General features: G+C 41.2%; 1 protein-coding gene across 1 annotated transcript; it reads right to left on the reverse strand.

The window, feature by feature from the left end:
- On the reverse strand, positions 1-8,949 carry LOC122888332 (beta-2 adrenergic receptor-like). The gene is made up of 4 exons (XM_044222660.1): positions 8,602-8,949; positions 6,151-6,292; positions 5,709-6,000; positions 1-4,797 (listed from the first exon to the last, which is right to left on the reverse strand). Exons 2-4 carry the CDS (start codon positions 6,287-6,289, stop codon positions 3,753-3,755), a joined length of 1,476 nt encoding a protein of 491 aa, XP_044078595.1. The 5' UTR covers positions 6,290-6,292; positions 8,602-8,949; the 3' UTR covers positions 1-3,752.
- Between the last annotated feature and the right edge of the window lie 6,771 nt (positions 8,950-15,720).

Here is a 15,720-nt window from a genome sequence, read left to right on the forward strand (position 1 = left end):
TTCAGAGGACCATTGGATTGCAGGTTTTAATACTACAAACACAAATGAAAAAAAGACACTAAACAATATAATAATAGATTCAGCTAACAAGGCATGCATGTTAAGTACATTAACCTTAACATACCTAAATTGGAAGCTTGTTCCATGGAAACAGGTCACATTCACACACACACACACACACACACACACACACACACACACACACACACACACACACAGTGAGTTTTCATGTTGAACTGTAAAGCTGTGTGTGTGTATTGAGGCAATTGAGGCACTGATTGTATTTCCTCTGCAGCAGCTGATACTGTAGCTGCTGTGACCGCCTGCACCTGTCAGTGTACGTCATGCCTTACACACAACACACACACTTTAACTTTAATGCAAACAGGCAAGCCGAGTCTTGATGAATAACTTGGATGACTGAATAAGCACAAAAAGCCTCTGTCCTATGGGCTTAATTAAAAAGGTTAAAGTTGAAGTGCGAGAAGAATCACGTTTCCTCATCTCATTTTATTTGTTGACAAAGAGCCTTTTGAGGCAACGTTTTTCCAAAATTGCCAGCGTTATGGACATTTCATGCCTGATGCGAAACTATGGCTGTCTTTGTAATTAGATTTTTTGATGAATGCTGCTCGCAGTCTGTCAGAGAGATTTTTTTTAGCTCAACTGGCTACTTGACAAATCACTATTTCCATCATGGATTGTTAGTGAGTGCCAATGCAAAAATGAAAACTTTACAATGCAGTAGTTGGCAAGGAAGTATTATATTAGCATCCTGTCTTACAAAACTGTGTCAGCACTTCTTTTTTTTTACAAGAAGGACTATAATTTTATTGACAATAAATCAAAGTCAGCTAAATGCTTGTTTGGCCAAATAACCCCAAATTCCCCCAGGTTGTTTGTTAGAAAGCAAGCTGTGAATAGTATCACTAAACAATATTAAGCTAATTTTAACCTTATTTGTCTGTTGTCATGTTATGTAACACATCTTCCTCTTTTTTCTCTTTTTTAAGGCCTGTCTCTTGTGATCACACACCCAACGACCCACCCGCACTTAGCTAAGCAACATATTCAAACATTACATTTTCAAAACTTCATTCTTTTACTCACAAAAATATACAACAGCTTATGAATAAATATGTACAGAGATGAGATGACATTCATGTTACTCTGGAGGTAGAAAATAGAATCCGTTCCTCTGGTGAAAAGCTACGCCTCTTTTAGTTTCAACAAAGCAAGGATCAGATTTGTCTCAGTAACATGACAAATCCTTTTTTTGAGAGTAGACTTGTGTTTCAGTGCTGCTTAAACTCTGTGATCCGTATTGTCCACATTTATTAACAAACATGATGCAAAACGCACATTAAAACAACTGTAAGCATTAGTTCTTTTTGGAGAACCAGATAAATTAATGAATTTGAAAAACAAAACAAAAACAAAACTACAGTATTTTCCAACTGTTAGTTAATCCAAGTCTCATACACAGTAAATTACAAATATTCAATGGCATGTTTCAAGCTTTAAAAAGCACAAATAGCTAATAATCACATCACAAGTGCACAAAACATACATAGAGATCGACACACACACACACACACTTGCAGACCATATTTACAGCACACAATTGCCAATTATTGATCCTCAATACCATGTTCAGATGTAACGCAAATTAAATAATTATCTATACACATTAAAGCAGGGCTGGGGAGACTATTTTCAAAATGTAATTGGTCCACTTAGAGCATAATGTAATCTTTACAGATAAACTGTATGTGCGCTACATTATCATCATCACTTTGAATTTGGAAAATAATTATATAAAAACTAATCCAAGCACAATTTCACTTCAACCAAGTTTCTGAGTGAAAAGCAAGCACTTAAAATATGTGTAATCTGACTACTATGTTTTTACAGTGAGTGTAACAGACAATGTTATGGAAACAGATCCCAATGCATGAAAATAATCTCCCCTGTCTGACAGATTGCAATGTTCCTAATATAACAGAGCTAAAGCAGATAGGATGAAAGGGAAGAGTGGATAGATGCTGATGTTTGGAGAGAGAGAGGGACAAAAGTTCTAGCGAATATGTGATAAAAGAAAGCAAACAGTTATGATAGCCACAAGTTTTTGTCGCAGATGTTTATCTGACACACAACAGTAAATGATTTTGGACCAGCCATGAGGTTTATCAGGAAGGAATGAAAGACAGGCAGACTTGATCTTCTGAGGAGGTTATTATAAGTGAGCCTCAAATGAGAAAATCTGTTTCAAATAAGACTTCACAGGGCAAAGAAAATATTTAATTTCTGTTTCCTGGAGGTTTTGTCTGGATGCTTGAGTTGGCAGACAAGGTTATTAGCGTTCAAATGTGGTGTTTAATTCCAGCTTGTGCTTCCTGTCTTGTTGGTTTGTGTAGAAAATAACAACTGAGCTTGTTGTGATGTGTATCATATGGCACCAGTGGACATCAGAGGCTTCAGTAATGTGGCAGATTGGCCATAGGTAGTCGTTGTCTTGATGCAGTGTTGCAAGATTATATCTAAATGTTCATTTAAATTCAGCTTAAAGGTCCTGAAAACTTTTTACTATCTATCTCTCTGTAATACGTGCACACACACACATTCAGGACATTGTGTATCTGAGCATGTATATTCTGTATATTCTGCATTGCCAGTGTGTGCATGGGTGTGTGTGTATGTGTGCTAGCATGCGTGTTTCCACATGTGCATTTGCATGTGTAGTTATCCAAAATGATCAATCAGAGTCTGTTATGAATCCACAATGATTAAAACACAAAACTGTTTTAATCCTTACTTTTAAAATTGTAAAATACTCTTTTTGAGCTGCTACACATTCACAACTGCTGTGACCTGCAGTCCAGTAGATGTGAAGCAGTTGGTGCTATGATATCTTATCTTGCATAATGGCACTTTAACTGTAGTTTTGAGGAGACGGGGTACATGACTTGCCTCCTCCCAGCCTGACGGTGTGCAGGAATTTCAACCTGCAACCTTCCTGCCCTGTCATTTTTCTACACTTCTAAGCTACAGCAACTTATTGATTTTCCTATTTGACTGTTTTCAATAAAGGAGCATTTTGGAATGAATGATATTTTATTATCGAGCATATATGATAGATGTAACAGCAGACTTGTCCTTAAATAATTTACTCCTATTTGTCCTGTATTTCCGTATCAAGTAATTCATTCACCAATTCACCTTTCTGATATCCATTTGGTATAGGGGGTGGACAAAATAACAGAGATATCTTCCAAAAATAGCCCTGATGTAAGTACCAGTTTGGTGAATCTTGTAATGTTTTGTTTCACTTTGCTGATGCAGTTTTTCTGTGTTTGTTGTCTGGTAATCATAATTTTTACGCTGTACATTTTGTACACTTCAGCATTGTGTTGTTGTGAGTGATGCAGCCTTATTGTGCCTCAATAAGTTGTGTTACGATGCCTTGAAAATTCACTTAAAGGTTTAAGTTAGACCTCTTTTAACGCTGACACAATGCTGAGCATGGTTTACTTGTGTAGCTGCCTCTGTCATTGTGATTTACATTGTTATTAGGAAAACTGCAGCAGCAAAAAGGAATAGTGATCACAAGAAAAACCTCAGTAACATTGACTGAAACACACCCAACAGAATATTAGCTACATGAGGCTACAAGCTTCAGCCTCAAAAATGACCAAAATGGTGATTACTGCACGGCGATGCACACAGAATGTAAAGTCTAATATCCTAATTGGTCAAGCAATAGAAGCCAGATTTTCCTTGCAGCTCCCATTAGCAGAGCTTTTAACCGGCCAGTTTGTCAGGGAACCAGGAGCTACTTCTAAAACCTGCTCACAGCAAGACGTCGCAGGAGCCAGAGTTAGTAAGCTGTCTGGAACTGAGCTTTCCAAACTGCCTTTCCACCCTGACCTCTGCTGAATGGCCAGCCCCTTAACATCATTCAGGTCTGAGTTCCCATTCGTCCTACCTGGAGGCTTGGAGTAAGAATCGCTCTCCCTGCACCATCCCCATCCTCTCCTCCCTCCCCAGCTCCCCCCTTTTCGACTCAAACAGAGTATCTCCTGAAAGGCGTGCCTGAAGTCGGGGCTGCGGCAGTAGATGAGCGGGTTGAAGGCTGAGTTGGAGTACCCTAGCCAGTTGAGGAGTTTGAAGAGCAGCTTAATGTCACCCAAGTTGAGGAAGGTGATGAGGATGTTTAGGATGAAGAAGGGTAGCCAACACAACGTGAAGGTTCCCATGATGATCCCAAGAGTTTTCACAGCCTTGTGCTCCTTAAGACAGAACTTAAGACGTTTGGTGGAGTATTTTCCTTCCCCTTTTTCTGTCCTTACACTGCTCTCTCCTAACTTTTCCTCCTTACCAGTGTCTATACCTCCTGTTTTCTGCATGTTTAGTCTGTCCTCTCCTGCTTGTTTTCCCACCTCATTTCCTGCCCTGAGTTTATTCATTGCAGGGCTATCATCGGGATAAGTCAGTTGTGCAGTGTAATGCAAATTATAGAAGTGCCTCTCCCTCCCTCTGATCTTCTCCAGCTGTTTCTGAGCCTCCTGGAAGACCCGGGTGTACAGGAAAATCATCACCACCAGCGGCAGGTAGAACGACACAATGGAGGAAGACACCGCGTACGCTGCATTGGTGTTGAAATCACAGCAGTACTCCTCGGCCATGCACTTGCGAGCCTCATCATCATCTGACACCCACAACTTCAGATGGATGGGCAGGAAGGAGATGAGGGAGGCCACTGCCCAAACCCCGAGGACCACTGCAAAAGCCCGACCCCTGGTCAGCAGCAGGAGACAAGAGAGTCCAGACAGGTGAAGAATATTGTAAACAGGTGAGTGAAAACACTGATAGATGAGAGATATGTGTCCAACAACAGTTCAGTTGGAGATTCAGGTGCTATGCTAGTAGTGGCTAATTTTGCCAGTGATGAGGACTACAGAGGTCTGGTAAGCTCACTTCGCTCTAATTCAACACCCCACACATTTTCATTTTTTCATTTTCAAACTTGAGGCAATTTATCAGATTTTGCGCTGTGCAGTCTGGAGCCACAAAACTCTTTATATAACTTTTTTTCACATATGCAGTAGTACTCCTCAAGACCTGTAAATACACTTTGATGAAAAATCAGTGTGGTTCCCTTTTAAGTTGTAGAGCTAGGCTTCTACTGGAACAGCTCCTTTCCAAAATGCTTAAAAACTAACTTACAGAGACAAATAAATACTAATTTGGGACCAATATTTTAGAGGACCAAATCTGCAGGAAGAATATAACCATGCAGAGTAATAGGGTGGAAAGTTACCGTTGCACTGTTATATGTATTCAAATTTTCCAGCATGTTGCACGTCTGGCCACACCCCAAAAACCAATGTCACAACAGGTTTTGCCTTTGACAGTAGATGGAAAACACCTGCTGTGACATCTCTGGTTGGGGTATGGCTAGATGCACAACATGCTGGAAAGTTTGAACATGTAGAGAGTGGTGCAGCAGCAGTATTCCTCCCTTTGTGACTCATTATAGATTTTACCATTAAATGTTGAATTCATTTAGCAACCCAGGACTGATATTGTGAAGTTATTTGATTTTGTGCTATTGCATATTTAGTAATAATCACTTTTGATTGAAAGTTCTAAACTTTATTATACTTCTTCAACCCAGACACAGCCAGACCAAAATGTCTTGGTCATACCTGGTGAGTAGCATTGGGTAGCGGAGTGGTGAGGTGATGGCGAGGTAGCGATCCAGAGCAATCACACACAGGGTTTCGATACTGGCTGTCACACACAGCACGTCAGTTGCTGTCCAGAATTCACACATGAAGTTTCCAAACTGCCAGGCTCCTAGCAAGATGTAACTGGAGCCAAAGGGGACCACAACCAAACCCATGATGAGGTCAGCAATAGCCAGCGAGGCAATGAAGAGGTTGGTGACTGTCTGGAGCCGCTGGAACCGCAGGATGGCTGTAATCACCAGCACGTTACCTGGACAGAATAAAAAGATACATTAGGGGTAAAAACATTTGAATGTTATCTGATATCAGTTGTGAAAATAGTATTTTAGCTTTGATCCTCGAATCAATTTATCCAACAAACCATCAACTAATTGAAATGGTGAAATGTTTCGTAACTTACCAAAAACTATGGCAAGAACCAGAATAGCCATTGCAACACCCAGCAGTATGAGCTCTGCATTGCTGTACTCAGAGACCAGGGAGGAGTTGCTGTGCTCTGATTGGTTAACCAGTGCTGAGACAGCACTCACATGTTCCATGATCTACAATCATAACACACAGAACAACACAGATTGGTTCATAATGGATTAAGACATCAAGAGAGCTGAAGTGTTCAGGGTCCGCTAACTGTCTTATTGCACCTTATTGTTGGACATATGTTGCAGTGAGAAGAACACATACATACATATATATTAGGTGTGAATGTAGCAGCACAAAGCGACTCAACTGACTGGACAGGATCACAAGCGTCGCTCCATAAAATGAACTTTTGATATCATGTGCATTTTTTATTACTTAATTATTTTTATGGTCATTTTGCATGTATATAAAATAAGATATTAGGTCAAATGTATTTAGCTTTTATTTATACAGGGTAGGTTAGCTGTGCATGAAGGCCCCAAGTGACAGCAAACCTGGTGATCCTTGTTTACTAGTCTGACTGTTCCATCAGTCTGGGAGATGTTATTGTAAGTACTGTGAAGTAAGCAAAGTTTTAGGGTGATAAATCATCCTACAGTAGCTACTTATATTTGTGTTGCTTATATATGTACAGTTAAAAGGGAACAGCATGTATGGTTCATGTTTTTTAATGCACCTCTGACTACCTGCAGGTGTTGTTTGGTTAACTGGATCATCTGTGTGCAAGTGTACTTGGATTAATATGTATGTTGGCGTTATTCTAACACAATCCAAACACTCACAACACATGTTAATGGCAGCGATAAAGAGACACATTGATTCACAAGTGTTTACCCAGTTCTTCCATGGTCAATGAGCAAGATGTTGAATGTTGGGGTGCATTTCAAAATGCCAGGGTGGACCATGACAAGATAATTTTTTTATGACATTCATTTCACAAGTGGAATAAATTGCTGCCCTCTGTAAACAAAGCCTTACAGTGTAATTGCATTACTGTAGTCATACATATACATATTAATTATCAGTGTTAGTAGGCTGTCAGTCACACTGTCTGTGGTCCACAGCAGCGAGTTTGTGTGAAAATTTGTCATCATTCCTAAAATGTCTCCAACTCAACACATTTACATTTAGAGAATAGAGAGGTGCCAGAGTGTGGGGGAAAATAATGGATCTGCTGGAAAGTTAACTGCAGACTTGTTTTAAAAATCAATCTTTCATTACTGATGCTTAGAAAGGTATTTAAACTGTAATGAATGATGCACAGCACAGTCTGCCCCTGACAGATGATAATGCATAGCACACAATCCAGTACAGGCAAAATATATGACCAAAGGAATTATTTAGTCTTTTATTCATGTTTGTAAGATGTTTAGTGCACTTGTTGTTTTCTTCATGAAGTTTGAAGCTGACCCTGCCACCCTTTACACGGATGGCCCTTTAATGGTGCCTTGTGACTGTTCTCTGCCCCCATTGCAGATCAATAATCTGGGCCGTTTGCACTAATACATAGTCAAGCTTGCGAAAGAGGCTCTGCTCACTCTGTTCTTTCCCCTGCCTGAGCTGTTTAAACAGTTACACACACACATGCACACACACACACAAAGAAACTTGAGCTCTCTGAGGCCAATAATCAACACAAACATACAGGCGCAAGTGCACATGCAAACACAAAAATACACATGCACAGAGATCACCCAGCTTTTGCAGTGCTTAGCAGAATAAACTGATGATAGTAGACCAAACTGTGAGGGAAGAGAGGTGTCTTTGTACACTTTGTGAAAAGCACACATGCTCTAATAACAACTGAGTCATAAAACATTTTGTTGTCCAGATAAAATAAACCATATATGTCAAAAATGAAAGCTATTTGGATTTAGTGAATCTGAGAAGTACCCTCACACTGGAAAAATCTGACTTTCTGCTAAATTAGGTTTGGTCAGAGGTCTTATTTGTGTGGCAGCTGTTAGAATAAAGAAAAGAGAATCAGAAGGATGCTTTTTAAATATTTCAGACTTTCAACATGTGCAGTAAATCGACTCTGATCACATGGTAGTAAAGTTTAAAATGTGTCATTAGACCTCAGTTATAACTTAATTCAACATAGACTTTTATCATATTGTTAAAATTAATGAAAATCTGAGCCTTTTACTGTGTAAAAACTATATGAAATAGTTTCATAACTCCTGAAAAACGTGAACATTCAGCTGATCCCTAATTACTTTAACACTAAAATCCTTTTAATGTTTTAATAATTCTGAAATGTGTGAACCGGAAGACACTTGTGTAAAATTGGCTCTTAAAATAGCCATGGTGACATCATGAGTACATGGCATTTTTGTAATATACATATGCATGCACTCGCTAGAACACAGTGCATGCACGAAGCATATGTGCTTAAACCAGACTTAAAATTGCAGTTAGTTTTTCTTACCTCCAGGCTCCGTCCTCTGCTTTACAATCCAGTGATTTGATACTCCAAACGCTTTTAAATCCACAGCACAAAGTATCATTATAATGGTTTTGTCAGCAGCTTTTCATCTCTCTTCCTCTTCTGCTGCGTTATGAATGTCTGGTTTTGTGTGTGAAACACACACACATACTCTGCCTCGCTCTCTCTTTCCAGTACACACTCATGTATAAACACACTCTGTCAGCCCTCAACCACACTTGCCCTTTTGGAGCAGCTGAGCCCCTCATCCCTTTTATAAGCAAGCACTCATGACATCACAGCAGGACAGTAGCCTATCAGAGGACAAGGAATGACTTTTAGTGTATATCGCATGTCTGCAGTGTACTGACAGCTCGACAGCACCTATGGAAACATTAGTTTTTTAACCTTTACTTATTCAGGGAAGGTTTTCTGAGCTCTTTTTTCAACACCCTACTTCACATTCACACAACTGCACTGTAAAACCACAAGCCACAGCCACTTCTGTTTTTGGCTACTGGGAAGCTGTACTGCTGCAGTTGAGCAGTTTAAAACATGACAACAACAATCTGAATGCCCTACTTTACTGTATTCTCATATGCCTCACTATATCTTACTAAGACTGCAATGAAAATACATTTCTGGTCGCAGTTAAGGTTAAAGCAACTTAAAACAACTCAGGTTGCGGGATGGGTCAAGGTTGTGGTAGAAGTCAGATAAGAAAATATGGGAACCACAGTAAACAAATGCTTCATGTTGCATGTTGAATCCAGGTCAGAGTAGCTGAGGGCAGAAGTTCAGACTGCAAGACACAGTACGTTCAGTAATATGAGTTCTGCCTCTTGCTTATGTGATTATGTGCAGTCATATTAATCTCGGGTGACTTCAACCATGTCAGTGTTTCAACAACACTGACTAATTTCACCCAGTATGTGAATTGTCCTACTAGAGAGGAGAGGACACTGAACCTGCTGTATGCTAACGTTAAGGACGCATACAGCTCTCCCCCCCCCCGGCCTCTGGTTAAAAGACAGCCGGCGACCACAAGGACAGTGAGGAGATGGTCAGGGAAGGCCTATGAGACACTGCAGGAATGTTTTGAGGTGACAAAATGGGATGTACTCTGTGAGCGTCATGGAGAGGACATTGACGGGGTCACTGGATGCATCACTGGCTACATTAACTTCTGTGTGGACTGCAATGTCCCAACTAAGATGGTCCATTGTTATCCAAATAACAAACCGTGGGTAACAAAGGACATCAAAGACATCCTGAATGCCAAGAGGAGGGCCTTTACTGCTGGTAATAGGGAGGAGGTGAGGGCAATCCAGGCTGACCTGAAGGTGAAAATCAGAGCGGCCAAGGAGAAGTACAGGAGGAAGCTGGAGCGGAAACTCCAGCAGAACAACATGAGAGAGGTCTGGAGCGGCATGAGGAGCATCACTGGTTTCAGACCGACTGGCAGCAGAGGAGTTGAAGGCAGCTTGGACAAGGCCAACAAACTTAATCTGTTCTTTAACAGATTCGACACACCGGCTCCTGCTCATTCCCCCTCTAACTCAGCTGCTGTCGGCCCTCAGACTCCTCTGTGTCCACTGCTCCCCCCTCCCCCATTTTCCTGGGAGAGTCCTACTCCCCCCTCAACTGCTGACCAGGTGAGAGGACAGCTGATGAAGCTGCACTCAAACAAGGCTGCAGGCGTTAGCCCCGGGGTGCTAAAAGCCTGTGCCCCCCAGCTATGTGGAGTCCTTCAACATGTCTTCAACCTGAGCCTGAGTCTTCAAAGGGTACCTGTTCTGTGGAAGACATCTTGCCTTGTTCCTGTGTCAAAGACGCCACGTCCCAGTGGCTCTAAGGACTACAGACCGGTGGCACTGACCTCCCACATAATGAAGACCCTGGAGAGACTGGTGCTGGAACAGCTGCGGCCCATGGTCAGACCCCTCCTAGACCCCCTTCAGTTCGCCTACACGCCCCGGCTGGAGATGAAGATGCCATCATCTTCCTGCTGAACTGCATCCACACCCACCTGGACAAGCCAGCAAACATGGTGAGGATTTTTTGACTTCTCCAGTGCTTTCAACACCACCTGGCCAGCCCTGCTGGGTGAGAAGCTGGCAGCGATGCAGGTGGATGCCCCCCTCATGTCCTGGATTGTGGACAACCTGACTGGCAGACCACAGCACATGTGCATGCAGCACTGTGTGTCGGACAGCGTGGTCAGCAACACTGGGGCCCCTCAGGGGACTGTCCTCTCTCCCTTCCTCTTCACCATCTACACCACGGACTTCAGCTACCACACATAGTCCTGCCACCTTCAGAAGTTTTCTGATTACAGGGCTGTGGTGGGGAACTTTGTCTCATGGTGTGAACAGAACCATCTGCAGCTCAATGTGACAAAGTCTAAGGACCTGGTTGTGGATCTACGAAGGGCTAAAGCACCAGTGACCCCGGTTTCCATCCAGGGGGTCAGTGTGGACATGGTAGTGGATTACAAGTACCTGGGAGTACACTTAGACAATAAACTGGACTGGGCTAAGAACACTCAAGCTGTTTACAGGAAGGGCCAGAGCCGCCTCTGTTTTCTGAGGAGGCTGAGGTCCTTCAACATCTGCCGGACAATGCTGAGGATATCGTAGAAAAGGTTTCAGTCGTAGTCATCTGGACACTGTTTTCAGAATCAAGACGTTTCGGCTCCCATCCGGAAGTCATTCTCAATTGTGAAAAAATTGGACGGGAACTGGAAATTTAAGCTACTCTGAGTTACATAAGCCCTGCCCTCAGGAAGGAATCTGCCTGAGTATCTGTTAATAGCTAGTTTCACCTGAAACTGACCTAATAGTTTCAAGATGGCCCAGTAATCAGTAATCAGGCCTATTGTTTTCTGGCTGCATCTACTTCATCACTGTTAAGTGCCTGATTAGCATGTGATAGGCGTGACCAAGGTGATAATACACTCTGATAGACTTTGGGCAGATTAAATCTCAGACCACCATTTCTATTCAAAGAGGGGTTCTCCTTTTTCACAAAAATGGCTTCCTTGACGCCCCGTTCAAACCAACTCTTCTCTCTACTAAGAATCTTCACCTCGCTGTCTTCAAATGTGTGGTTTGTAGCTTTTAAATGCAAATGCACGGCGCTCTGTAATCCTGAGTTAGCGTGTCGTCTGTGCTGATAAAGTCTTTTGTGAAGTGGCTGTTTGGTCTCGCCTATGCACCGTTCTTTGCAGTTTTCCTCACTGCACTGAATGGAGTAGACTACATTGCTCTGTTTCTGTGTGGGTAACTTGTCCATAGGGTGAACGAGTTCCTGTCTTAAAGTGTTGCCTGATTTAAAGAAGACAGCAACATCGTGTCAGACAGACAGTCCAGATACATAAGGAATGGAGACACCATTCAGTTACACTTTTGTCCTGTTTTTTGGCTCTTTTAACTTTGTTGATAGCCCAAGTAGGATAACCACAGGCTGAGAGTGCATTCTGAACATGCCTTTCCTCTTTCTTCTTACCCTCTGAGCCGGTGGGTACTTCTTGGGCTCTGTGTTGTAATGTCTGGATTACACCCAGCTTGTGCTTGACTCACACCATCCACTACAGCACAAGCTGGGTGTACTACACGCCATCTTGGACAGTGTCTCCCACCCACTCCATGACGTGCTGGTCAAACAAAGGAGTACCTTCAGCGGAAGACTCATCCCCCCAAAAAGCACCACAGAGCGCCACAGGAAGTCATTCCTGCCTGTGGTCAATGTGCAAATGAATGTAATGTAAAATACAGTATAATCACATGCAAATTCAAAACATATTGGCTTTATGTCTTTAACTTGCATTACAACCATATTTAACACAAGACAACTTGTTAAACCACAGAATGTACCAGGCTAAATGTTCAGATAAAACATACACAACCAAATCCGCCCCCACACGGACCACAGTTAAAACACTCTGAACTGAGATGTGAGCAGCATGGCAGCAGTTTTAGCAGCATCTGAACAACCTGCCACAAAACATTTATTCATGCTGCCTGATCAATACTCTTCTGTATTAATAACTTCAAATAAGTTTGTTTGAGTTCAACATAAATTCAGAACAGGCACAACTTTCTGAGAGTAATGTTAGAGGAGAGAAGTCAGAGGAATTTATATCATGGTATATTTCCACAGGATGCATCCTGCCATTATTTTTTACACTTTGTCAAATGTTACTGTCCGACTGAATTGATTTAGTGAGTATGCATGTTAAGAAAGAATATTCTTTCATGTTTTCAAGGCAATAGGTTATTTTTTTGTTGTTGTTGTTGATGTCAGCCCAGTCATACTTTGTGCTTTCTTTTGCTATGGGAAACAGGAAACACGTAAACCACAGTGTCAGTTTTCTAGTCTCTCTTTTCTCTTTCTTTCAATGTCATTCTTTGTCTCTCCTTAATAATCTCTTTCCTTTTCATGACGTCTTTTGGGGCATGTTTGTCAAGAGGCCCAGAGCAACAACCATGTGGCCAAAGGGACTGATTAGTGATAACGCTCTGTGTGACTATTTGAACACCATGATCCATCTTCAGTGCCTGAGTCAATTATGTCTCAACCACACAGCTGATCTGCAGTGATTACTCTGCCGGGGAACAGTCACTCTGCTCGTGCAAGTGCAAGCTGCTGTCATCAGAACCTGCAAACAGGACTTTCTGCTTGCAGAGGAAACCACTGCTGGTACCGTGAAGAGTGAAAACAAACTGGCTGCATGACTTGCGAAATAACACACGCAAATAGATGCATCTGATCTAATCTCTCTCTACTTCAGATGTTCTCTCTTGTTCACACTATAACTTGTCTTCCTATGGAAAAGAGACACAGTGCAGTCAGTCTGTCTAGCCCCAACACATTCCTCTCCGCACCTCTTCCTGTCCTTGTCCTATCCCTTCCCCTCTCTCTCGCTCCACATCCTCCTCTCCCTGACGCACCTTCTAACTCCTAAAGTATCCATCCCTTGATATCATAGCTCTGCTCTCTATACGGAGCTGATTCTTCATAGTCTATATTTCTTCCTCTACTCTGCTGTCTCAGAGTCGCTCCCTGTCAACTGTTTTTTCTGCACCCACCTAACACTGCACCAGCCTTGGTCCATTTGAGTGACCCACCGATGTGGTATTCATGACTTTGTATGTAGAAAGTTTTGAAAACCTGCAGAGTGACATACATCATTTATATTCTACTTATTTGCAACACCAAATACATTTTGAGAAAAACGTAATGCTGCCTGAATGAAATTTTGATCAACATAATGAAGAAATGTTTTAAATCAACATACTGTATATCTCCAAGTCACAAAATGTTCATACTGAACGTATGCAAAATGTCTTTAATTTGTTTTCTCTACAATATCAGTTCTTGCAATACAATATCAGCTCATAGCAACTAAAGCATGGTTACGAAAGATCATCGTCTTGATTAAATAGTAGTGTTAAATCTCACTAAACATAGTCCTGACAGCAATTATGTTTCTATCAAAATATTACTGGCAAAACAAATCAGCTGAATAGAAATGTAATTTGTAGGGGACAGGGTTAAAAAAAACATTTAAAATTAGCAGTTATTCTTTTTCTGTCTATTTGTCATGTTATTAAAAATGACTTTGAAACTAAAAAACTAAAATTCTTGAAAAGAGAACAAGGCATCGTTGTCTTTTGTAGAAATAGTGTTTCTACATTGCAGTTAAACATGACATGAACCACTTACAAGATAACCTCATGAGTTCCACTTGAAGGGATCATATGTCACAAGCCAAGCTACAATAATCAAACACTTCCCAGCAAAGTGTTTGATTATCAGTCAAGGAAAATTGCTGTGAAGATGACATTGAGGTTTGGTAGGCTAATTAGCATATGTGCATGACACATACTATTAGCTTGCCAGTTTGAGTATGTCTCAAGGTCTTTTCTGTGGATTTCCTCCTCTAATCTTCTCATTCCATTCTTATTTTCCACTGAATGCAATATCCAGTAAAACTGAAAAGCTTTCAAATTCCTTCAGAAAAAACAGATTGCCTGCCTCTGTGGTGGGACCAATCTCTAATGCAGCTACAAATGTTGCTGCAGACTGTGTTGAGAGATTCACATAAGAATCGAGGGCATGAACTGTACTGATAAGCAGCACGATAAGATGTATTTTCCAGCTGTAGTATTGCAGCATACATTTTTTCACGCATGAGATGTTGTTGCATGAGATCACCAGAACATGTTACAGAGCAGAACGAATTGTCTGAAAAGCTACATTTGTTTTATTTTACACAATTTGTCACTGCGTTGGTTAAAAAACATTTGACACATACTGTGCAAAGAAATGCATCTGTAGCAGAATAATGCATTAGTAATTATGATGTCCATAAGGAAAAAAGCACATTCCCAGCCTTGGCTGGGTTTTTTTGTGCTGCCTTTTTGTTCTTCAAAAAGAGGCCTGTTCTGCCCAGTATATCCTGTACATAATGTGCATCTGGACCAATGAGACCAATACTGTGCTGTTTCCTGCTGCTAACTATTCTGGATTTTTAGACCATATCTTTCCTGTGCCAAGATCTGACAATGGCTACATGGACTGCAGTGTTCTGATATAAGCAGGATTAGGAGAATAATCTAAATATGAAATTGCCACAGAAAAGCATTTTGTGATTAACTTGACCCAAATATGATCATAGTCGATTTTAAGATATGTGCAGTATTCCAAATTTAATTGCAGAATTGACTGGCATCAAAGTTTTATGGTATTTTTCTTACACATATGTTCTACCAAACTGAATGTGTTGGGATGTACAGCTGTAAAAAGCATACATGTAGCTGAAATAAGGAACGGAAACTATGATGTTGTCATGTGATGGAGAGGAGCTGTCTTCACTCATTAGTCAACCTTTGTACTGTAGCACATAAAAGGGAATATGAGTGGAGTGGTTCTAAAAGTAATCCAACTTATTTGGATCACTTTTCAGTTGTCATCCTTTCATATAGTTACATATCTGTCTGTGAGTTCATGTGCATGGGTGTTTGTGTGTGTGTGTTGACAGGTAAGGAGAGGCAAAATGAAAAGTCTACTTCTTACCGATCGGGAATGAGGCACGTGAGCAGAAAGATAAACACTCTT

Source organism: Siniperca chuatsi, linkage group LG14, assembly GCF_020085105.1.
Source record: "Siniperca chuatsi isolate FFG_IHB_CAS linkage group LG14, ASM2008510v1, whole genome shotgun sequence".
NCBI classification, from domain to species: domain Eukaryota; kingdom Metazoa; phylum Chordata; class Actinopteri; order Centrarchiformes; family Sinipercidae; genus Siniperca; species Siniperca chuatsi.